General features: G+C 40.0%; 3 protein-coding genes across 6 annotated transcripts; all 3 read left to right on the forward strand.

The window, feature by feature from the left end:
* The first annotated feature begins 930 nt into the window (after positions 1-930).
* LOC122652355 (vacuolar protein sorting-associated protein 55 homolog) lies at positions 931-17,064 on the forward strand. Of its 4 annotated transcripts, none has more exons than XM_043846252.1 (6): positions 943-995; positions 13,755-13,824; positions 13,855-13,912; positions 14,029-14,068; positions 16,483-16,567; positions 16,683-17,064. In XM_043846252.1, exons 2-6 carry the CDS (start codon positions 13,814-13,816, stop codon positions 16,873-16,875), a joined length of 387 nt encoding a protein of 128 aa, XP_043702187.1. In that variant the 5' UTR covers positions 943-995; positions 13,755-13,813; the 3' UTR covers positions 16,876-17,064. The 4 variants fall into 4 exon arrangements, with proteins under 4 accessions (XP_043702037.1, XP_043702187.1, XP_043702261.1 ...); XM_043846326.1 differs by lacking the exon at positions 943-995 and adding an exon at positions 1,037-1,077 and having other exon boundaries at positions 13,746-13,824; XM_043846102.1 differs by having other exon boundaries at positions 931-995; positions 13,755-13,912.
* A 2,592-nt stretch (positions 17,065-19,656) lies between these two features.
* Positions 19,657-20,481, forward strand: LOC122651907. Its single transcript, XM_043845478.1, has one exon. It carries the CDS (start codon positions 19,657-19,659, stop codon positions 20,479-20,481), a length of 825 nt encoding a protein of 274 aa, XP_043701413.1.
* A 273-nt stretch (positions 20,482-20,754) lies between these two features.
* LOC122651916 lies at positions 20,755-23,565 on the forward strand. The gene is made up of 4 exons (XM_043845487.1): positions 20,755-20,962; positions 21,101-21,777; positions 21,955-22,190; positions 23,181-23,565. The coding sequence occupies exons 1-4, from the start codon at positions 20,755-20,757 to the stop codon at positions 23,563-23,565; spliced, it is 1,506 nt and encodes a 501-aa protein (XP_043701422.1).
* Positions 23,566-24,768: the final 1,203 nt, after the last annotated feature.

Consider the following 24,768-nt stretch of genomic DNA (forward strand, 5'->3'; position numbering starts at 1 on the left):
ACTTCCCACAAGCAACGCACTATTGCACACTCCTCTATTGACGCCAAATATAAGGCTCTGGATACTGCTTTGACTGAGTTAATTTGGTTAGAATCTCTATTTTTGGAATTGGATTATCCTCTTCATGGTCTGTCTTTACTGTGGTGTGATAATATTGGGGCCACCTATCTTTTGGCCAATCCCATGTTCCATGCTCATACTAAACACATGGAAGTTGATTTCCACTTTTTCTGTAATCATGTGGCCAAGAAGTAGTTGCAGGTGCAGTTCATCTCCACTCATGATCAGCTGGCTGATACATTTACCAAAGCCCTCGCCATTGCTCGCTTTGAATTTTCAAGGGATAAGTTGAAGATTCGGTTTCCCGACTCTCCAACCTGAGGGGGTATATGCGTGATATGGTTTCTTTACCGTTCCGAATTCTCTCCACCAATCTCCATCTCAAATTTTGAAACAAATACTCACATGTGATATGGATTTTTCTCAACATCTCCAATCTGATATGGAATCCCATCTTAAATGTAAATACATTATTTTCATGAGATCTCTAACCTTGTATAGATCATCTAGGATTCACTCATTGTACTCTTTATATATTCTTCTTTGGAGAATCACATAATCATGGAAATTCCATTGAGTTAACATGAAGAGACAAAGAGTTGAAGTAAAAGTAAAATTATAAAATAGTAAAAGGGAAAGGGAAATAGTGGAATATTAAAAGATATAGTCATATAGTGAATAGTGATATAGAATTTTCAAGTTTTGCATCTTTTTCCATTTTGGATTGTTACAAAAAAAAAAAAAAAAAAAAAAAGATATAAAGTTTTGTCTTTCACTCACTAAGAGTAGCCGGGAAGGATTTATGCCTGTTGGAGTTTGCTTCAACGAAGGTTGCGAATCACATTAAAAAACTGAATCGAAATCCTAAAATGTAAAACCTCTTTGAGTGAGCAAATGAGTTGCAGGTGATCTAGAAAGCTATACGAGCATCTCTGGTACATATAGACACCTTTTCCTTCTCGAAAGTTTCCTTTGCGGTTCCGAATCCGACCTAGAGATCAATTTGTTACGTGTCACGTGATATATCGAATTAGTTCTTGTTATTTGATAAGTTTCTCCAAATTTTAATCTCTGATCATTGGATTATGTGATATTCACTTTGAATTCCAGGATTTATTTTTTCTGACCTTTGACATGTTTCTTGATGAGCACATTTATGTGTGAAATCTTAGGGCATAAAACATACATTTTACCACATTGGACAGAGTTACTCGGTGCTTTCTTGTGCTTTTCAGGGTTTAGGTGAATTATTGTGAAAATGGAGGAGATGATGCTAAGGAGATGTTTTTAAGCTTTTTAGAAGTGTAAATGGATGCATAGCCCATCGAGTCAGCTTCGCAATGGTTCAAATGGCACTTAATTCCGAGTTGAAACGAAGAAGTTATGGCCGTTTTTGTAACGACGCGTGAAAATGGTCGCAAGGGTTTATTTATAATTATTGACAGTCGGAAGGGGATAAAGTGAAGCAGAAGTTCGGATTTCAGGGGCCTTAACGCAATTATCAGAAGTTACTTTACTGTACCCGAAAGATTTCATTTGGAAGGCTCTGGACAGTCCAACTTCAACTTGAGATATCTTGGGCTCCCCAACTCCGAATTGGATGAAATTTGGGTCTATTTTGGGTGATTTTTCGCAAGGAACACAATGGTGAGGCCTATATAAGCACCCCATGCTCCACGTTTTCTGAAAGACAGAATGGGTATTTTATTTATTCTTAAAGGAATCGTAGTCATCACCTATACTCTCTCTCTCCTCCAACTTCTCAAGGGCACTTTTGGAATTCTACTTGGGATAGATTTATTTTGAAAGATATTCTTTCACCTATGGAAGTTGAAAAGTCAAAGATGCTTTGATTTTATTGCTTGGAGAATATATCTACAAAGAAAAGGAAGCACTTGTTAGAATTGGAAGTTTACTTTTCTAGAAATAGAATGTCTATGTAAACAATCTTCTCTTCTTCTTCGTTCTATTTTTTTCTTTTTTCTTAGGATTCAAGGCATTGTAAAAGAGGAAGGAGAAGAGAATATTCTCTTTTCTTAGGGAATATTTCTCCTACACTTCCCTCTTCTCTCTTCTCCTCTCTTCCCTCTATAAATACCCCTTGCCCTTTGGCTTGTAACAAGTTAGTTTTTTAGTTCAGTTTTTAGTTAGTTTCTAATTCAGTTTTTTAGTGTAATTTTTACTTCATTCACTTAGTGAAATTTTCTCTTCTTTTCCTATTTTTGGCTTAAGTTCTTAGTTTTGATTTCAAGTTATTTTTGATTTCATAAGTCTAGTTTAATGGTTGTAATAGTTTTAGTTTAAAGCTTCCTAGTCTAAGTTCCTATGTTGATGACAAGACATTGAGATTTAGAAGAGGAAGCCATGGTGAGTTTATTCAAGTATTCAAGCACATCAAGGTATCTCATCCTCTAAACCCTTAATCTCATTCTCCCTCTCCTCTATCTCTCTCTATCTTCTTCTTCTTCTCCCTCTATTTCTTTTATTTTTTTTTATATGATTGTGGTTTATGGATGCATTTTTATTCCCTTATTTCTTTTTATATGGTTAGTATGTGTGGCTGTATTTTTATTCCTTTCAATTCGCTTTAGTTTGATAGGTTAGATGCTCATGTGTTAGGACGCCGATTTAATCTCTTAATTTTGTTAGATGCTTATGAGTTAAGATGCATTGATTTTCGTTAGTTTAATTAGTTTAATTTAACACTTTAATTTGGTTCACTTTGCATTACTTTTAAGTTAATTAAATAGAGTGGCGTATATCTCCTCGTGTTCGACCCGTAGCTACGATTGACCCGTACGCTTGCGGTTTTATTTTAACTCAAACAAGTTTTTGACACCATTACCGGGGAGATTATTGTCCACTCTATTTTTCTGATTTTTAAGTAGTTCGAAGTGTTTTAGTTTATTCTCTTCTAATCCTCTTTTCTAAAAAAAAAGTAATAATAAAAAATAAAAACTCAATTTTTGAAAACCTCTTCTTGTTTCTCTTCTGTTTCAAATAGTGTGCGCCCAATCTAAAGTCTTTCATATGCCCAAACCCAGCCAATCTTGGTGCCCCTTGATTCGTTGGGTGGTTTGGATTGGCATGTGACTTATCTTTGGAGGTGACCACTCTTGATAACAGGAAAGCGACATAGTGAGAGCGTTGGAAATATAAACGTATAGTACTCCTCCACCCTACATCAGAATCCATTTGGAGTAGCCTGTAGGTGGCTCGTGAAGACTATACAGGTTCCCTTGCTGTCAACCTATATGGCAACCTTACAGCTTTGGAACCATTGTTTCGATTTCTGAGGGATAGATGCACTATCTACCTTGGGCTCCCTCTTGTTTTTTGTATTTTTTTTTTCTAGTCTTTTATTTTTTCTTTAAATTTTTTTTTATAGGAGACCTCAATTTGGGATAGGTGGTTAATTTAGAATAATAGGAGATACACTTCCATATAAGACTTTGGGGGAAAGATGGACCTATGCTAAGGCAACCATGATTTTGGAGGAAATGTTTAAACAGGTTAGGGAAACCAAAAGTAGTGAGAGAGAGAACAATTTTGCACCACCCCAGTACAATTTTGCTCCCCAACCCAACTATGGGCTTTCGGGAAATTTTGATTGGTCACTTCCCCAGACAATCCATGTTATGGAAAGCTGCCCTAATCTTTATGGGGGTAGCTATGGTGATGAGAATGTGAGTCCTCAATTTCAATACAATTCTTTTGGCACTTACAATCAGGGGTGGAGTGATCATCCCGATTTTTTATGGGATCAATGGAATAACCAAGCTGGACCACCCAATTTCCAATATCATGGTCAGTTTGGTCCTCCAATGCCCAACCCTCCATTAAATCTCAATGGGCCACCTCTCCTTGAACCATATCACCAACCCCTTGAGTTTCAAAACATGGGTGAGGAGGCCAGACTGAATGAGCTTGAGAAATACATAGACCTTCTCACAACAAGTCAAAATACCATGGAGAAGCAACTCTCTCAACTGATAACCATGGTGCAAGAGGAGGAAACGGGTACATTACCTAGTCAGCCTGAACCGCCCCATCCCCAGTTTAATGATATTGAAAGTCCACCACCCCAGTTTGAGGTTAATGAGAGTCATTCCCAACAAGCTGCTTTTCATGATGATTTATTTGTTGAGATTGAGTCTCCTCAGGATATTAGTGAAGTGAGATTTGATGAGCTACATGGGGAAGTCCAATTTTTTCCTGAAATTTCTGATTTTAGTGAGCCTAGTGTTTTTATTGATTTAGAATCAGATTTTCATGATAACATAGAAACCCAAAAAATTCGATCTCCCCCTCTCTCTTTGGAAAACTTAGATAATTGTCATTTTGAGGATTCCATTGTCTCACATGTTGATTTGTCCAAACCTCCTAGGTTTGATGATTTTATTGAGGAGGACAATGTTAGTCATAATGCCTTTCAAGCATATTTTCATGATCCTTATTTAGCAAACCAAGTTATGCAAAGAGCGGATAGTTGTATTGCTAGGATTGATTTGAGTAAACTTTCAATTTTTTATGATTATTTAGATGAGGTTATTCATAATCCTTTTTATGCTTATTGTGATCCCTTTTTGGTTGGTTTTTCAAAGAATGATAGGTGTTCTACATTGCAAATAGGAGAGAAGGGAAGGATTTATGGCCTGAGTTTTATTGCCTTCATTTTTCACTGTCCCATGAGGACAGATTTTTCTTTTGGATATTTCTCAGTTGTGCTTAGCTTCCGTATTATTTCTCGCTTTGCTAAAATTCATGGTCGAGTGTTTTCTGGTTCTGAAGCTATTTCTCCATTTACTGGCCATGGATTGAGATTTCTATTGCTGCTCCTAGCACTTTTTGTAGAGCTCAGGGCTCTTCATGATCCTCTTTGTTGATTATATCTGGTAAGTCCCTTCATCTCCTCCCATGTCCTTATTTTTTTTCTTTTATGCATACATTGAGGACACTACATGAATTAAGTGTGGGGGGGATGTTAGGCTTAATTGGTGAATTTTGATTGTGGCAATAGTTTGGTTTTGTGCATATGTCTCTTTGATTGCAAAATGAGAGAGAGAGGGAATTCGGTGTCTTAGCATGCGAAATAATAAAAAAATCCCTTTTCAAGGACGGTGGTTGGTTTGTATCCGGTGAGAGTGATTGAGTTTGAAAATATGAGTGCTACTTCATGTGATGGTTAGATTCCTCTATGTGTTTATGGACCCCTTTGATCTTTTGGCTAGTAGTTGAGACCAATTTGTTTGTGACAAAGCAAGGCATGAAAGTGAATGAAAGAAAAAAAAAAAATAAATAAATAAATAAAGGAAAGTGGAATTCCTTGGGACTAGACAGGGCACTGTGTCTCATGAAGCAGGGTGACTTGATCGAAATTCCTTGGAAGGAAACTCAAAAAAAAAAAAAACTCTTGCATCAATTTCTCAATGTCTTATGGATATATGCAAAAAGCGAAGCTACCAAGTATTTGGGTGTCTGGTGTATGCTCCACCATGTCATTCATGGAAAAGTAGTAGAGTAGAAAAAGAGTTTGTTGTTGAGAAAGAAAAAAAAGCTTTTGCCTTAATGCCTGAAAAAGAAAGTATGGTAAAACATACTCAAAGCCTAAGTCTTTGGTTCCATTGATATTATGAGTGGTTTACTTGAAGGTGAGTTGTGTTCAGAAAATATGAGGAGATCCCTTAATCTTGATACATGCTTATTACTTGAATTGATGTGGGGTGATAAAATTCAAGTGTGGGGGAACCTTTGGCTCATTGATCTTTAGTTGAACACTTTTTGAGATTGTGTGCCCTATCTTACTTATGCCATGAGAAAAATTTACATCATTTTTTATTTATTTATTGAATTTTGGGTGTATATTCACTGCAAACACCCACGAGACACAACTCGTCCACTAGGGTTAACCTAGGGGTTGAAAGGCTTGTTGCACATGCTAAGTGCAACCGTGATTCCTACGAAAGTGAGTTAGGATTTTTTTTTTGCATTCTAAGTTAGTTTATCTTTTGCATTACTTGAGGACAAGTAACGTTCAAGTGTGGGGGAATCTGATGAGCACATTTATGTGTGAAATCTTAGGGCATAAAACATACATTTTACCACATTGGACATAGTTACTTGGTGCTTTCTTGTGCTTTTCAAGGTTTAGGTGAATTATTGTGAAAATGGAGGAGATGATGCTAAGGAGATGTTTTTAAGCTTTTTAGAAGTGTAAATGGATGCATAGCCCATCGAGTCAGCTTCGCAATGGCTCAAACAACACTTAATTCCGAGTTAAAACGAAGAAGTTATGGCCGTTTCCGTAACGACGCGTGAAAATGGTCTGTAGGGGTTTATTTATAATTATTGACAGTCGGACGGAGACAAAGTGAAGCGGAAGTTCGGATTTCAGGGGCCTTAACGTAATTATCAGAAGTTACTTTACTGTACCCGAAAGATTTCATTTGGAAGGCTCTGACAGTCCAACTTCAACTTGAGATATCTTGGGCTCCCCAACTCCGAATTGGATGAAATTTGGGTCTATTTTGGGTGATTTTTCGTAAGGAACACAATGGTGAGGCCTATATAAGTACCCCATGCTCCACGTTTTCTGAAAGACAGAATGAATATTTTATTTATTCTTAAAGGAATCGTAGTCATCACCTATACTCTCTCTCTCCTCCAACTTCTCAAGGGCACTTCTGGAATTCTACTTGGGATGAATTTATTTTGAAAGATATTCTTTCACCTATGGAAGTTGAAAAGTCAAAGATGCTTTGATTTTATTGCTTGGAGAATATATCTACAAAGAAAATGAAGCATTTGTTAGAATTGGAAGTTTACTTTTCTAGAAATAGAATGTCTATGTAAACAATCTTCTCTTCTTCTTCTTTCTATTTTTTTCTTTTTTCTTAGGATTCAAGGCATTGTAAAAGAGGAAGGAGAAGAGAATATTCTCTTTTCTTAGGGAATATTTCTCCTACACTTCCCTCTTCTCTCTTCTCCTCTTTTCCCCCTATAAATACCCCTTGCCCTTTGGCTTGTAACAAGTTAGTTTTTTAGTTTAATTTTTAGTTAATTTCTAATTCAATTTTAATTCAGTTTTTTAGTGTAATTTTTACTTCATTCACTTAGTGAAATTTTCTCTTCTTTTCCTATTTTTGGCTTAAGTTCTTAGTTTTGATTTCATAAGTCTAGTTTAATGGTTGTAATAGTTTTAGTTTAAAGCTTCCTAGTCTAAGTTCCTATGTTGATGACAAGACATGGAGATTTAGAAGAGGAAGCCATGATGAGTTTATTCAAGTATTCAAGCACATCAAGATATCTCATCCTCTAAATCCTTAATCTCATTCTCCCTCTCCTCTATCTCTCTCTAACTTCTTCTTCTTCTCCCTCTATTTCTTTTATTTTTTTTTATATGGTTGTGGTTTATGGATGCATTTTTATTCCCTTATTTCTTTTTATATGGTTAGTATGTGTGGCTGTATTTTTATTCCTTTCAATTCGCTTTAGTTTGATAGGTTAGATGCTCATGTGTTAGGACGCCGATTTAATCCCTTAATTTTGTTAGATGTTTATGAGTTAGGATGCATTGATTTTCGTTAGTTTAATTAGTTTAATTTAACACTTTAATTTGGTTCACTTTGCATTACTTTTAAGTTAGTTAAATAGAGTGGCGTATATCTCCTCGTGTTTGACCTGTAGCTACGATTGACCCGTACGCTTGCGGTTTTATTTTAACTCAAACATTTCTGCTCGTTTTCTATGTTGAATTATGGTAAAATGGTTTTGTTAGATTTTCTGATAGATTATCGATTTTAATTCTGCTTTTTTTTGTTCGGGCTAAGTGAAAGAATCTTGCAACAGCTTAAATAAAGACTTTTCGGAGGAAAAAGTCTTCTGTAAAGAAAAGTACTGAAAGTGGTGCACAGGGTGGATAAGTTCTAATGAAACGTTAAAATATTTGAGACTATGAAATATGGATGAATTTGATCTATATCAAAATGGGGTGGTAAAATCATTGGGGGTTGTCTTTTACATGAGAAGGAGCTCTAGTGATGAGTACTTGAAATGGTTCTGTTTATTACTCTAGTCTATCACCTTCCATACTCGGCTACTAGAGGCAGAGGATTGTAACGGTGATCCCGATGTGCTGAAATGGTTATATTTAAGAAGGTTTGTATAACCTTTATAAAGTCTAGTATCCCTGCTCAATAAATGACAGAATGAAAGAATTGGATTTTATTTAAGCGAGTTTCTAACTTCCTTCAAATCCATCTGTTGTAATCTATCAAGAAATGCTAAGTGGATTTCACTTTAAATGCCTCTCTTTCTCTCCCTCTAGAAGTTTTAACAATGGCTCTGGTCTCACTATCGTATTACAGAAAAATATTGGAATTACTGTACACCTTAAGAATTACTTGGATGGATATGGTCATGTCTTTTAATAGCAAGATTATATAATTAATTCATATTTGCATATGTAGTTCTAATGTTTTATGATTATGATGCAGTTGCCTTAGCATGGCTGGACCGACATGATCCACTTTGGAGACCCAAACCAAGGAATGGTCCTAAATCGGTTTTCTAGCCTGGCAAGGGCTGGTAGTTTATTTAGGATGCAGTATTTATTTTAGTTTATTTTATTTGAAATGGGTAAATTACATAGGAGATTCTTAGGTAGGTTCATTTTTCTTAGATATGGCTTATTTTGGTAGTTTCTTCTTTGAGTTATTTCCATTTTCTTTTAAATTGATGTAATACGGTAGGAGAGTGGAGATTTGAAGTTTAGAAGAATTGAGTGTTGAAAGTTGAAGCTTGTACATGCGTCTCTTCTCTTCTCTCTTCCCCACCCCCCTACAATTCTAGATCTCCCTAGTTCCCTCTTCTCCTAACCGGGCCCTCCACCAAAGTGGTATCAGAGATGAAGGATCCATCACCCTTCCCCATCAATCTCTTTCATTCCCTTCCCTGTTAATCTCTCTCAACCCATTCTTATTCTTCTTCTCTATCCCTCTCATCTGTTTATATTTGGTGACCAACAACAGTGAAAAAAAAATCAACTCTGTTTAAAACAGAGCATCCGAATCAACACCCAACACCTCCCTGCAATATCACCGACAACCCCATCCCTTTGTTCTCTTGTTGAAACCCTACCCCAACCCCATCGACTACCACTGAAACTCTAATCTCATCCCATTCTAGCAACAAAACCCCTTCCCACCACCTACTGTGAATTACAAAACATCCATGCCCTACTGACCTCAATTGAACACCTTCCTAGGGTTCAGCCAAAACCCAAAAAAAAAAAAGAGATAGGAAGAAGAAAAGAGAGAGCGAGAGATAGAGAGTACAGAAATTAGAAAAAGGGAGCGAGAGAAGAAGAGGGAGCAAGAACCAGAAAGAAAAAAAAGGATACATTCCTAGTTCGAGACTTCACCGTGAATCGACTCCCGGTATCGACAACATCCATTAAGCTGATCTTCTGGTTCGATTCCACGAGTGTCCTCCCGCGCATCACAGTCCAATTGGTTTCAAACACTGCAGCTGCAAACCCTGTCGGATTCTCTGCTGGTAGAAGCCGAGTGAAACACCCCTCTTCTGTTGTTCCCCTTTGGAGTACATGACTCCAACCAGGAGACGGTAACCCACTCTTTTTTGTGTTACTTTCTTTTCTTTAATTTCCTAAACTGTCCCTCCCTTTTGCTTTATCCCCTGCTGTCGTTTCTACCTTGTTTCCAAGTTTGCCCTTCCCATATGTAGTACTAAATACTCTATTTTCTGTTTCTATTTGAACTCCAATATTATGATACTATCATCCTTTATAGAGTTCAGTTTAATTATAGTTCTGCCATAAATGTCGTAAGCTTCTCATTCTTTACTGTTTTGTCATTACCCTTTGACTGTTATCCTACTTACCTTCACCATGGTCGCCAATAGGGAGATTATCCAACAACTTAACTCATACAAAGATGAAACTGATGCAAAATTGGACACCCTCATTAGATTTGTCGACACTCTCACAATTGTTGTCAATTTCATTCAGACAATAATGGAATCTATGCAAGCTTCGATAGACTGACTAGTGGCTTCTGAGAAAGGAAAGAGTCTGTCCCCTAAGATTCGTTATGCATTACCACACCACCACATTACACATCACCACCTTATGGGGCTAGACGATATGAAAATGGAGTGGACAAAGCAGCAAGGTTGGATGTCATTGACTTTTATGGGGACCACAACCTAGAGCAATATCTTGGTTAAGTTCATAGTTTGGAAATTTTCTTCAGATGGTACAACTTGACAAAGACCAGGAAATTGATATTTGCAGAGGGTAAGTTGAAAGGCATGGCTTGAGTTTGGTGGATCAAACACCAGCAATAGAACCGAACTCGAGGTCTTGGGTAAGTTACTACATGGGTTGAGATGCGAAATGAGATGGGCTAGAGATTCCAACCATCTGATGACAAGCAGTATGCACACCCTAAGTACTAAAACTCGGAACTCAACTCCAACTCGACCCTGGGAAAAATCGAGATATCGGTTGAGTTGGTGCATTCTTTTTTTCCAACTCGAAACCTCAACTCGGTGGGTTTTAGACCTAGTTTGGGTATGAAACTTGGTATTTAGCCTATTTTAGGCCATTTAAACACAATGACATTATCAAATTTTGTAAAAACAAAGTCCAAATAGGAGTTTTACTTTGGATCTGAAGTTGGTAGGCGACGACGTACTAAAATACCCTACTCTACACATAATTTAGTAATTGAAAGCAAGCAAAACATTCAATTAATAGCTAAACAACTTAAATAAGCATTAAAAATGTTAAAGTGATACATCAAACTATTTAACAATGTTACAAGGTACAACTATCATCACATAAACTAAGTTTGAATCAAGTATTCAGTCCCCAGTAGTGCCACATAGTCTTCCCATGACATAGTGTTGCTGCACTGTTGCATATAGTGTTCCACAATAAGCATATAAGAGTTGAATCCTCCAAATTTGAGATGAATCTTGAAGATGTGTAGTTAAATCCTTCAAATATGTAGCTGAAACTCTCTCGCAGGTTACAACTTGAAATCCAAAGGTAAAATGAGTCACAACCTTCAAATGGGGAAGAAAATAGCTTTTGGATAGAACTCGATCGAGAAACATCGAGCTCTGTCGAGTTAGATGACTTTTAAGAAGTAGATGGATCAAGGTCTGGGTTGACAGTTACCCGAGATCCCGAGATCTCGACCGAGAAAATGTAATTTGAGAACTCGTATACCAACTCGACTCGACCTCCCAAAAAAAAAAGATCTCGCGAGTTCTCGAACTATGTGTACACCTCAAGTTGATACAGTTGAGACAAAATAGTATCTCAGTTGAGGAGTACGTGGCCAAGTTCTATTACTTAGCCTCTCATTTTGAGTTTGAGTAGGACGAGAAGGTCTTAGTGGCACAATTTTGCAGTGGCTTATATCCACAGATCAGTACTACACTTGCAACCAATAGACTGCCTACCATGAGGATGCAGTTCAGGTGGAATATCATGTCGAGAAAAGTTTGAGCAAACCTTGCAATCAAAGAAATTTTATTGACATATTAATCTTCTTCTCAGGAAAAGTCGGCTTTGGTTAGTAAGCCAAATGCCAGTGGTTCTTCTATAGCACCTACACGACTGGTTTGTGCTTACTCCTCACCTCGGCGAGGTTCAGATAGACCTTATTCTTCATCTCAATGTGGATATGACAAAAATTCGGTGATGCCTAAAGCAACTATTCAGTGCTTCACATGCAAGGGGTATGGACATATGACTGCTCAGTGCCCTAACCGGTTGGTAACTTACTTTGACAAGGACAAATTCATACCATTTGAACCGAAGGAGCAACATACTATAGGGACAGTCAATCTAGAGGTTGGGCATGAGCCTAGTGAGGTCAATAACAATGATTTTGATGGTGAGCATCAACATTGCTATGTTATTCACCCCCTCTTGGCTACATAGAAGGTTGCCAATGAGGAAGATAAAGATTGGCATCCTAACAATATTTTTCAGACCAGGGTGCGATGCAATGACAACTTGTGTGTTATGGTAATTTCCCCAGACAGTTGCACCAATGTTGTCGCTAAAGATGTTGTTCGCAATTTGGGTTTGAAGACAAAGCCTCATCCGTATTCCTATAAGGTTGCGTGGGTGAACAACACAAATCTCAAAGGTAATGAAAGGTGTTTGCTCACATATTCCGTTAGTGGATTGATTGATCAAGTGCAGTGTGATGTCCTCCCCCTAAAAGTCTGACAAATTCTTTTGGGATGCCCATGGTTGTATGACAAGAAAGCCAAGTACTATGGTTATGAGAATACATAATTCTTTTCAGCATGGTGGACTTGAGATGAAATTCCTCCCAGCGAAAGATCTTCCATCTATCAAAGAAGATAGCTGGTACATTCCTCCTATGGCGAGTTGACTTGGACGACATTCTTGGACCTCATCCAAACTCGACGGAGTCGAGTTATTTTCAAAGGAGGAGAGCTGATGCAGTTGCCTTAGCTTGGTTGGACCAACATGACCCACTTTGGAGGCCTAAACCAAGGACTTGTCCAAAACCAGTTTTTTGGCCTGGCAAGGGCTGGTAGTTTATGTAGGATACAATATTTGTTTAGTTTATTTTATTTGAAATGGGTAGATTATGTGGGAGCTTCTTAGGTAGTTTCCTTTTTCTTAGATATGACTTATTTTGGTAGTTTCTTCTTTGAGTTATTTCTATTTTAGTTAGTTTCATAGTTATTAAGGCATCGCCATGGTGTCCGTTTTCAAGGGTCAAGGCGTTTAGGCGCCTTAGTGGAAAGACGTTATTTTATTATTTTTTTGCATTTTATGATATTTTCTATATTTTTATTGGTTTTGTGTATATGATTTTCATACACTGCGATATACCCAATCATTTAATAACACAACAAAATTAAAATATATATAATTTGATTCTATTCCTTATATTTTCATAGACTTGTATACATTATTTCTGTGTGACATGGAATCACCTAACCCAAACAGAAACGACAAAAAAAATACGAAAGTCCTCACTCCTCTTTATCCCACCGTCTCACCCATAACCAAAAGAGAAAGAAAGAAAACCTGCGAAAGAGAGAAGGAGAAAAAGAAGCAGCGGCGAGGGCGACTCGCCACTCCCTCAGACCTCACTCCTCGGTCCCTATCAGTCCCCATCTTCGACCGGCGTCCGGCGAGGCAGCGACATATCCAGCCTTGTAAGTATTGTGCTTTTTTTTTTTTTTTCTTTTTTCCTTAAAAAATCTGAACCCCTTCTAACCTCACATATGTGAATTGTGAGGATGGTAATAATAAAGATTTAGGTGGATCTATCAACTGGATGTTTCCATTTGTACCTGTTGATTTGATCTTCATTTTTTATCTCACAGCTTATGGTTTTTCGAATTCCAATTTTCTTGTTAGAGCTCTGGCTGTTGCTCCCTTCCGCCCTATCATTGTGACTGAAACTTTGGTGCTTTCATAAACCATTGAGCAGTACTTGGTTTTTTAACCTTTTGCTGGATAAAAAAGTAGAAAGGACTCTTTTATTCAATGCTGAACCAGCGACCTTTTTATTATGTTTATGTATAAAGATAAAGTAAGCAGAATTTATTATCTAATGCCACAATAATTTGTGTATCCGCCTGATCCGTTTTCATATATGTTGCTCTATCAGCTTGCCGATCTATCAGTTGTTCCTTTCCAGAGCTTTCTATGGGATAACCAATTTAGATCATGGCAGACTTACCTGGTTATGTGGTCCATTGCTTGCACACTGGGAAACTTGCTATTTTAGCAATTTTGGTCTCTGCAGGAATTGTACTGCAAATTCTGGTCAGCACTATTCTCGTCTGATAATCACCTTTATGGTTTTTGCATTTCTAGGAGTTCAATTTTTCTCTCCTCAAAAGTTCTTACAATTCTTTCATTCATCTTGTGTGATGGTGCAGGCATGTGCTTTATATAATAACTGGTGGCCAATGTTAACAGGTAATTTGCATAGTCACACCTCACAATTTGACACCTACCGAATCTTCTTGGCATGTGAAAGTTCTCAGGAAATATTTAACTTTTGTTTTTCTTGAAGGAATTAGCCTAGAAACTTGAAATATCTCCTTTAACTATCCTTAACTAGTGTATTTATTGAACTGTTCTCCATAATTGTAATTACCTAGTGTATTTATTGAACTGTTAAATAACAATCTTTTTGTGAAGGAATCAGATGTGTCAGGTTCTTCTATGTAAAATGAAACATGAACCTTGTTGAAATTATTTAGGATTTGAAGAGAATCTGTTACTTACGTAGTGTATTTTATGAATTGTTAAAAAACAATCTCTTTGAGGAGGAATCAGATGTATCAGGTTCTTCTTTAGAAAATGAAACATCAACCATGTTGGAATTATGTAGGATTTGAAGAAAATCTGTTACTTTCAGAACTTTCTGAAAATCCTTAGAAATATTTTATTGTTTGCCTAATTTAGTAGATATTTGGCTGGATTTCTGAATTGTTCAAAACATTCTAAAGTAATATATTTTCTTTGCTTTAATTCGAAATGGTTTCAAAATGTATTCAATTATGGATACACAATCCAAAAATATTTCTGTACGGACAGAGTAGGATTTCATATGTTCTATTGGTTAACTAGCTACCATTATTGTGTAAAACCATAGACTTCATGTCTACCTTGCGTTCTGGTTATTGTTCAATAGAATAAATTGCTTAACTTCTTACCGTAATTTTATTCAGGAACTTATCTAGAGAATCTTGTCATATGCGCACGATTGCAAATCTTGTCTCTCTTGTTTGCCCTCTTAATTAAAAAGGAGTCTATACACAGCGTGTTGTGTTGTGCCATTTCACAATGATTAAGGAAATGTTCTATACTCTTAGGAAATTATTTCTCCTTTAAATGAAGAGCGTAACCAGTGCATGAGGCTCCCGCCACTGTGGGGTTTGGGGAGGGTCATAATGTACGCAGCTTTACCCCTGCTTTCGCAGACAGGCTGTTTCCAGAGAAATTATTTCTCCTTTGCTTTCTCCAAAAGACAGGATATTAGCAGTAAAATGTCAAATCCAGAGGGTTTCACCTTGTATCTCTATATTTCCTGAGCAATTATTAATGTGCCCTGCTTATCTTCATCCTCCTAAATTCTGCAATGTAGATCCATTTCTTGTCCTTTTTATGTTTGTTTGGTACTTTGGTCCCTCACTAGCACCCTCCAAAAGAGTTGTAAGAGAGTGTGTTAAAGAATCATGGTCCTCACTATTACTTGGAAGTTGGATCATATGAAAGGAACAAAACAAGTACACTTGTTGAGTATGGCCCAGTGGAACAGATCATCTGATCTGCCTTGAACAACTCTTTTATTTTCTTGTTTCCTGGACTTTCAATTGAGATCCTATTTTCTAATTTTTAAAACCAGTTTTAATTGTTTAAGCTTGTGTAATTAGTTGCTGCTTGTTCTTCGGATGCTAATAATTTAAGAGGAGTCTCTCTCTCTCTCTCTCTGTGAGAAAGTTGATAGCAGTTTGCATTAGGATTTTGCAATCTTGCGGTTAGCAAGTTTGAAAAGAGAACATGTGGGTTATATTTACCAATGAATCATTGCCTGTTTGGAGTGCCAGAAGATTATTTAATTTTTTGGTCTGACAGAATTGGGTACATTACAAACATCACAGTGCAGCTAGGTACATGGTTACTAGAAAGTGGGTAGGGAGCGCATATTGCGCAAGGGGAAGCACAATTGGTGCAGGGTGAAGGCAGGACTTGATCGCATGTATCTTTGTGACAAGCCAAACACTAACAGCTGATCCGGGCTGGCACCTGAAAGCGCTAGAAGATGCTGGATAGCAAACAATTTTGATTTACAACCCCTATTCAGCTGCATCAACTTGTAATGTTGCCAGGCAAAACCACCTACTTACGGGAGAACTCTGGGTTTCCCACCTCTACAGTGTCTACATGACATGCTAAACTCTGCAGTTTATTCAGCCCATTCAGATCTTCCCCTAACAAACCACACCAGGAAGTGTTTTCTTTTTTTCTTTTATTTTTCTTAAATTGGTGAGGTGAAAAAGACTCCTCCGCCTGCCAGATTATTAGGCTAAAGCTTGCTAATTCGGTTTTTTTTTTTCTTTCTTCCAGTGGGTGGGTGGTATGAACATGTTAATCTCATGTTCCCAGGCTATTAGTTTTAGGTTCAAGGATTGTCTGAGCTCCTCAGAAATGCTGACCTAGAAACCCTTGCATGTTTATTACCTATCAGTACACAGAATTATATCGGTAAGAGCAAGTATCCTAGGATATTAGAATACAAAAGTGAAATGTATTGTATCTGGAGAATTTCTTTTTAATTATATACTGTAACTGTGATGTTAATGTTGTACATTGTCTTCCTGCAGTATTAACGTATGTAATGCTTCCCATGCCTCTGCTATTTTTTGTTGGATCTGATGCCTTTTCTCTCTTTTCTGAAACTGGGAATAGGTGAGTCCTTTCTTCAGATTAGCTTACTGACTTAATAATTAATTTAGGTCAGGAATTAAAATTCATATTTTAAGTTTTTAACTTTCATTCTTGCTGTCAACACCTTATGTCACAGTTGGGTAGATGCTACCAAGTTCTTGACTGGAGCCTCTGCAGTTGGATGCATTGCAATACCATCTATCCTCAAGCATGCAGATGTTATTGGTTGGGGAGCACTTGCAATGGAGCTATCATCCTTTATTATCTTCGTGACTGCCATAGTCTGTTACATTCGAATTAACACTGAAGATGAGTACAGCATGTTCTGAGGAATGATTCATTATGGGTTCCCATCCCAACTTCTTTATATCTAGAGTTGCCCACTTTGATTATAAAAACATTAGTCTTTGCTTTCATTGATTTGGATCTGTATTGCTTAATCCTTTGTGCTCCAGGGAGGGAGGGAAAAGAAAATTTATGTACTTTGATCAAATGAAATTTGGTGTACATTTTTCTTATGTTTTCTTTCTTTTGTTAATAGAAGAAGGGTGAGAGTTCTCTACACAAGCACATTTAGGGAGTTTTCTAAACAAGCTGGCCCTTTGAATGAATACTATATGATTTCTATGAAATTGTTTGTTTGAAAATTTTCTGAAAAGCCCAAGTTGGAGAGTCTCTCTTCTCTCTTCGTCTCTCTGTTCCTATTCCAATGTGACTACAAAAAGGTCTTATTTTTTCTTGAATAAGAATAGAGGAATATAAACCAAAACATTTCCCAATTGAGTCTTGATCTTTTGAGTCCAGAGTGATGAATAATTCTTTCTAAATAGTAGTTGAGGATTCATTCTTTCTTCTTCAGTTTTCTGCAGTTTCTTCAAGAAGATTCAATACATGAATACAACAGAATTCTCAACACGCATCATTCCATCTACTCTTTCCTTTTTCAAATCACAGTCGATGTATGAAGGAAGAGTTCAAAGTGAAGACATAATAGCATATAGTTTCAGCTCTGTTTTCTTGCTCACTTGCTTGTCTTGTCTACACACCCTTCTTCAACAATCGACTCCCATTTTTTATTTTCAACTTTCTCCATTTTTTAAGTCAAGATTTTTAATCTTGGACAACAAGAAACACATTATAGAGGGAAGAACAAAAAATCAGTTCAACAGAAGACCAAAAGACAAGCTTGGTCCATTCGTATAGTTTGGACCTGAAACTAGTGGCAGACTAAGCCTTTACTCAATTTGGAAGGTGATACGCCATAATTTGTGCTTCAAATCCTGACCGTATACGTGGACTCCCCACGATTCACAAAGGAAAGGAAGTTGCAGGCGTGCTTGAAGACTCTCACACGCCTGGCGGTTATGAAGTTAGGCCCCACTATGGCAGTTACGTAACCACCAAGAGAAGGTCCCACTTGCGTCAAGAATCGTGGAGATCCTGAGATTCACGGGAGAATCTCAAACAGGAATGGGAGTTTTCCTAAAACCGTGCACCCAGAAAAGGAAACGATAGAAAGGGGAAGGATGGCCTAACCTTGAATCCATTACTATAAATCAAGGGCTAGACCTTCATGTAAAGAGAACTTAATTTGCAATATTCAGTGATCAATAAAGAAAGAGTATTTTGCAGTCTCATCTTCGTTATTCCCCAATTCTATCTAGTTATTAGCATATCAGTTGTGCCGCCGTTAGATTTCTCTCCGGCAGAAATCTTTGCACAACATTTGGTGTCGTCTGTGGGAACCGGAGAACAAAGACCTACGAAGATCCCACCATGACCAATACAAGAAACCAGTCAAGGATCACTCGATCCGCGGCCGCCGCAACGGCTATTCCTCCTCCAGGACCTTCTGCCGCTGGTCAGAGAGGAGCCTTAGCCAGTCCGACTACTTCCCGGCAAGGAGGTGAAGATCTTATCCCGGAAGACCAGGAGCTGCCGGGTCAGGAGGAGTCTCAACCAAGGCTCCCAGGGGACCCCCCATGCTTCGTAATAGTGGAACAGTTCGACGCAATGTAGGCCCACTGGGATGACAAGATGGAGCAGATGTTGGAGATGCAGCGAGGTCTCCTGCAAGGGATCCCTATACCTCCTCCACCACCGCCAAACAGAGGAAGATTTCGTTCCCCGGAGCATAGCGAGAACCACAGCAATGCAAACAACACCCGACGAAGGAACAAGGAGATGCCGGGAAACGCCAAGAATCAAGATCCGCACATGACAAAGGTAGAGCAAGCCCTGAACGACAAAGTCTTGGAACTCCAAGACCAAATTCAAGAAGTCATAAGGGGAAAGAACCAAGCCTCGATTCACAACTTTCACTTCACTACAGACTTGGCATTCACAGATGAGGTTCGTTTCGAGCCCCTCCCAAAAGGGTTCAAGATGCCAGCCATAGAGCAATATGCAGGCACCACGGATTCGGAGGATCACCTGGAAACTTTCAAGTCCCTCCTATTCTTCCAAGGCACTTCAGACGCTATAATGTGTAGGGCCTTCCCCTCCACCCTGAAGGGAGCGGCACGGCAATGGTTCTCTCGGCTCCCTCCACGGTCTCTCTCCAATTTCATAGATTTGGGCCGGGCCTTCTTGGCTCACTTTGTAAGCAGTAGAGTTCACAAGAAGACAGTTGCCAATCTTCTGGCCATAAAGCAGCGCCCCAACGAATCCATCAGGGGTTTTCTTACAAGATTCAATAAAGAAGCCCTAGAGGTACGAAATTTGGATCAAATGGTGAAGTTCCAGGCGTTGCGTAGCGAAATCCGAGATGTCAAGTTGAAAAAGTCCTTAATCATGGATGAACCGGGAGACATGTACGAGTTGTTTTCAAGATATGAAAAGTATATCAACTTGGCCAAAGTTCTTGCGGCCGAGAAAGAAGATAAAATCGAGAAGAAAGCTCAGGAAAAGGAGGAGACCCCCCCTGAGAAGTTGGGGCAAAAAGTAGTCAAGATGACAAGGATGGCAGGAAGAAGAAAGATGATAGGAAAGCTTGGGTCCCCAAAGTTGCAGATCTGGAATCCGAGCTGGATTATACGGCCTTGACTCATACCCGAGCGAACATATTGAATGAAATCAAAGACCAGGTAAACCTACGCTGGCAGACCAAGATGGTCAAGCAGGCACATGAGCGCAACAAGAATAAGTACTGTCGCTTTCATCAGGACCACGGTCACGACACCGAGGAGTGCAGACAGCTGAATGATGAGATAGAGGCTCTCATCCAGAGAGGGCGCCTAAGCCGATTCATCAAAAGAGAAGGGAACAACCGTAGGTCGGATTACCGGGCTCGGGAGCCAGAGGGAAGACAGAGATCACCCCCCAGAGCTGATAAAGAGGAACCACACCGAGGTAAGCCCCATACTGAGAACGTACCCCTGAGGGAGATAACAACCATATTTGGTGGGCTTGGTATGGGAGGAGAAACCTCAAACTCCCGAAAGCAGCACGCTCGGAATGTACTCCAAGCCGAGGTAACAGTTAAAAAGAGAAGAATTGATCATCACATAACCTTCTCAGATGAAGACCTGGAAGATATTCAATCTCCCCATGATGATGCCTTGGTAATCAAGATGGTTATCGCTAATTGCACGGTAGGGAGGATCCTGGTGGACAATGGGAGCTCAGCTGACATCTTGTATTATGATGCCTTAGAAAAGATGCTCCTGAAACCCGAGATGCTGAAAAGAGTGGAGTCTCCCTTATACGGTTTCAATGGGGCCCCGCTACAGGTGGAAGGATCAATTGAGTTGCTGGTTACCGTGGGGACAGAACCCAAACTCTCTACGGTGATGATGAACTTCCTGGTGGTAAAGGTGAATTCCACGGACAATGGAATATTGGGGCGACCGGGACTCAATGCACTGCAGGCGGTGGTCTCAACCCCACACCTAGTCATGAAATTCCCAACTGACCATGGAGTGGGGCAATGTTGAGGAAGCCAAGTGGCAGCCCGCTGCTGCTATGAAGGATACCTAAGAACCAAAGGAAAGGAGCCACAGATGCATCTAATCCATCTAGATGACAACCAAGATGTCGGTGAGCAAGAGAGAAGTGAGCCAGCTGAGGAGTTGGTCCCTGTGGAAATAGTGGAGGGGGACGCCACGCGCACCATCCAGATAGGCGCAAGCCTGAAGGGCGAAAGAAAAACCGCCCTCATAAACTTCTTAAGGACAAATGCAGACATGTTTGCCTGATCCGTTACTGACATGCCCGGGATAGACAAGGAGATAGCTGAACACAGGCTCAGCGTATACCCCACTGCCAAGCCGGTGTTCCAAAAGAAGAGAACCTTTGCACTAGAACGGCAAGAAAAGGTGATCGAGGAGGTAACCAAGTTGCTTGGTGCCGACTTCATTGAAGAGGCTATCTATCCAGAATGGCTTTCTAATGTTGTAATGGTGCCCAAGCCAAACGGCAAATGATGAATGTGTATTGATTTTACAGATTTGAATAAAGCCTGTCCTAAAGACTACTACCCCTTGCCTCGTATTGATTTATTGATAGATGCCACGGCATGCCATGAAATGCTTTCTTTCATGGATGCCTACTCAGGGTATAATCAGATCAGAATGTATGAGCCTGATATCTTGAAAACTTCTTTTGTTGCGGGGAGGGACACGTATTGCTATATTCGCATGCCATTCGGATTAAAGAATGTTGGAGCCTCCTATCAACGCCTGATAAATTACCTTTTCAGGCACCAAATAGAACACAATGTGGAAGTTTATGTAGATGATATGCTGGTCAAGAGCTTGAAAGCACAAGATCACATTGCAGATTTGAACGAGGCATTTCAGGTTTTAAGAGAAAGCGAGATGAGGTTGAACCCGGCCAAGTGCGCCTTTGGCTTCACGTCAGGAAAGTTCCTCGGTTTCATGGTCTCAAGAAGAGGGATAGAGGCAAATCCAGCAAAGATCAAGGCTATACTAGAGATGCGTCCACTTAGAAGAGTTAAGGAATTACAAGAATTCACAGGAAGGATAGCCATGCTCGGGAGATTTATCTCGACTTCGGGAGACAGATGTTTGCCTTTCTTCAGAGCTCTCAAGAACCGAGCAAAGGAACACGAAACCAAAGGGGCCAAGCTCGCCTTCGAATGGACCGAAGAATGCCAGAAAGCCTTCACAGAGTTAAAGAGATATATGGCACAACCACCTCTCTTGACAAAGCCAGAACCAGGGGACACATTGCAGCTGTACTTGGCCATCACTGCTATTGTAGTTAGCACGGTATTAGTCCAAGGAGACGGACGAACCCAAAAGCTGATATATTATGTCAACAAGGTACTCCTAGACACCGAGACCAGGTATAGCAGTGTGGAGAAATACGCCTATATGTTGGTTACGGCAGCACGAAAGTTAAGGCCATACTTCTAAGCTTACACCATTGAAGTAATCACCAACCAGCCTTTGAAGAAGATATTGGCCAAACCCGACCACTCAGGAAGGCTAGTAGCGTGGTGCGTGGAATTGGGGGAATTCGATATCCATTACAAGCCCCGAACAGCCATAAAGGCACAGGCCCTAGCGGATTTTGTGGTGGAATGCACACCCCTTGAAGAAGAAATCCCCACCACTACGAAACCTGAAGAGGTGGTAGAAGAGTGGACACTATATGTGGATGGTTCATCTAGCACAAAAGGGTATGGGGCAGGATTAATACTAACCAGCCCTGGAGGATTCCTGGTGCAGTATGCTCTGAGATTCGAATTTCACACTACCAATAATGGGGCCGAGTATGAAGCCCTGATTGCAAGACTGAAACTGGCCCAAAGTCTGATGGTAAAGTGTATCACCGTCCATAGTGATTCATAACTGATAGTTAATCAGGTCAAGGGGGAGTATGAGGCAAAAGAATCACGAATGGCCTAGTACCTGAGAAAAGTGCAGGACCTTATCACAAAATTCTGCCATTTTGGGATACTTCTGGTACCCAAGACACAAAATGCATCTGCAGATGCCCTCTCTAGGCTAGCCACCTTAGATTTTCAAGACCTGGGCAGAACAGTATACCTGGATGTGCTCGGTACTCCAACTATAGAGCAATCCGAGGAAGTATTACCAATTGAGGTGGAACCTTGCTGGATGGACCCCTTAGTCAACTATCTTCAAGAGGGCGTACTGCCCACCGACAAGGAAGAAGCAAAGAAAGTCAGAATGAGGGCAGCATGATACACGATGATAGGGGGAACACTATATAAAAAGGCATTTGCAATGCCCTATTTGAAGTGTCTCCGACCATCTGAGGCAGAGTATGTTCTTCAGGAGATACACACAGGCATTTGTGGACAACACTTGGGGGGCATGACATTCGCCCATAAGGTCATTAGATAAGGATACTTTTGATCGTACCTCCGCAAAGAAGCAATGAGTTTTGTCCGTAAATGCCTGAAATGTCAGAAGTTTGCACCCATCACGCGCCAACCAGCAACATAGCTCACTTCAATTTCAAGTCCGTTACCCTTTGTCCAATGGGGAATGGACATACTAGGACCCTTTCCCAAGGCATCTGGAGGCAGACAATTTATGGTGGTGGCCGTCGACTATTTCACCAAATGGGTAGAAGCAGAAGCTTTGGCAACAATCACCGCTGCAAAGGTTTGAAAATTCTTCCTCCATTCAGTCATCTACAGGTATGGAATCCCGAGAACCCTCATTACTGACAATGGAAAGCAATTTGAGCAAAAGTTTAAGGAATTTAGTGACCAATATGAGATTCTTCTAAGGAAGACCTCAGTAGCTCACCCTCAATCCAATGGGCTGGCAGAAGCCATGAACAAAATTCTATTAGATGGGATCAAGAAAAAACTGGAAACAGTCAAAGGTTTGTGGGTGGAAGAACTGCCTAACATTCTATGGGCATATCGGACAACCACGAGGTTGGTAACTGGCGAAACGCCCTTCATATTGGCATATGGAATAGAAGCAATGCTCCCTGTGGAGATAGGAGAAATCTCGTTGAGGGTACAACTCTATAATCCCGAGATTAACGACGAAGAACTAAGAATAAACTGTTAGGAGTGATCCAAAATGCCCTGCCCAGATCCTGGCTCCGACGAGGGAGCGATGCGCGCTGGCTGGTGTGCAATAAAGAATTAAAGTTGCACCTTCCCTTTCAAGGCATCTGTTGGGGGATTGACAAGCGCTTAATCCTACAATTGGTATCAGAGCAAGTGGTCGCGAGTTCGAGTCTCCCCGGTGCCATGGGTGCTCTATTATTGGGCGTGCATTAGTGCCATGGGTGCTTTGTTATTGGGCATGCATTAGTGCCATGGGTGCTCTGTTATTGGGCGTGCATTTGGGGGAGGGATTGTTGGGAGTGACCTAAAATATCCTGCCCAGATCCCGATTCGGGCGAGGGAGCGATACACGCTGGCTAGTGTGCAATAAGGAATTAAAGTTACACCTTCCCTCACAAGGCGTCTTTTGGGAGATTGGCAAGCGCTTGGTTCTACATAAACTTAGACCTATTGGAGGAAATCAGAGAAACAGCCCGGGTAAAGAATGCAGTGCACCAACAGCGGACAACACACCACTACAACACAAACCTGAAAGCTAGAAGGTACCATTGGAGAGAACTGGTCCTACGCAAGGTAGAAGCCTCAGACCCGAGATCCATGGGAAAGTTATCACCCAACTGGGAAGGAACATATAGAATCTCCAAACAAGTAGCCCTAGGAGACTATCATTTGGAGACCCTGGAGGGGGTACGAATACCACGATCTTGGATTGCGGAGAACTTGTGAAAATTTTATCAATAAAGGTCAGTTCCCAGTTGTTTGAATCCCAAATTATCATTTGTTGAAAGTTCAGGCCATGGCCGATAGAGACATCGATGATTAATCAAGCAAGTTAATGGCAAACATAATGATTCTTTGCAATATTACTATTTTTGTTACTAATAATTTGCCAGCAATCAACATAATGGTGAGTTACACCATAGGGGCGTTTCCCCAAAGCAAAGATGATGATCACCCGACCATAATGGTGAGTTGCACTATAGGGGCATTTCTCCAAAGCAAAGGCGATGGTCATCCGACCATAATGGTGAGTTGCACCATAGGGGCATTTTCCCAAAGCAAAGACGATGGTCACCCGACCATAATGGTGAGTTGCACCATAGGGGCGTTTTCCCCAAGCAAAGATGATGGTCACCCGACTATAATGGTGAGTTGGACTATAGGGGCGTTTCGCCAAAGCAAAGACGATGGTCACCCGACC

This window comes from Telopea speciosissima, chromosome 1, assembly GCF_018873765.1.
Source record: "Telopea speciosissima isolate NSW1024214 ecotype Mountain lineage chromosome 1, Tspe_v1, whole genome shotgun sequence".
NCBI classification, from domain to species: Eukaryota; Viridiplantae; Streptophyta; class Magnoliopsida; order Proteales; family Proteaceae; genus Telopea; species Telopea speciosissima.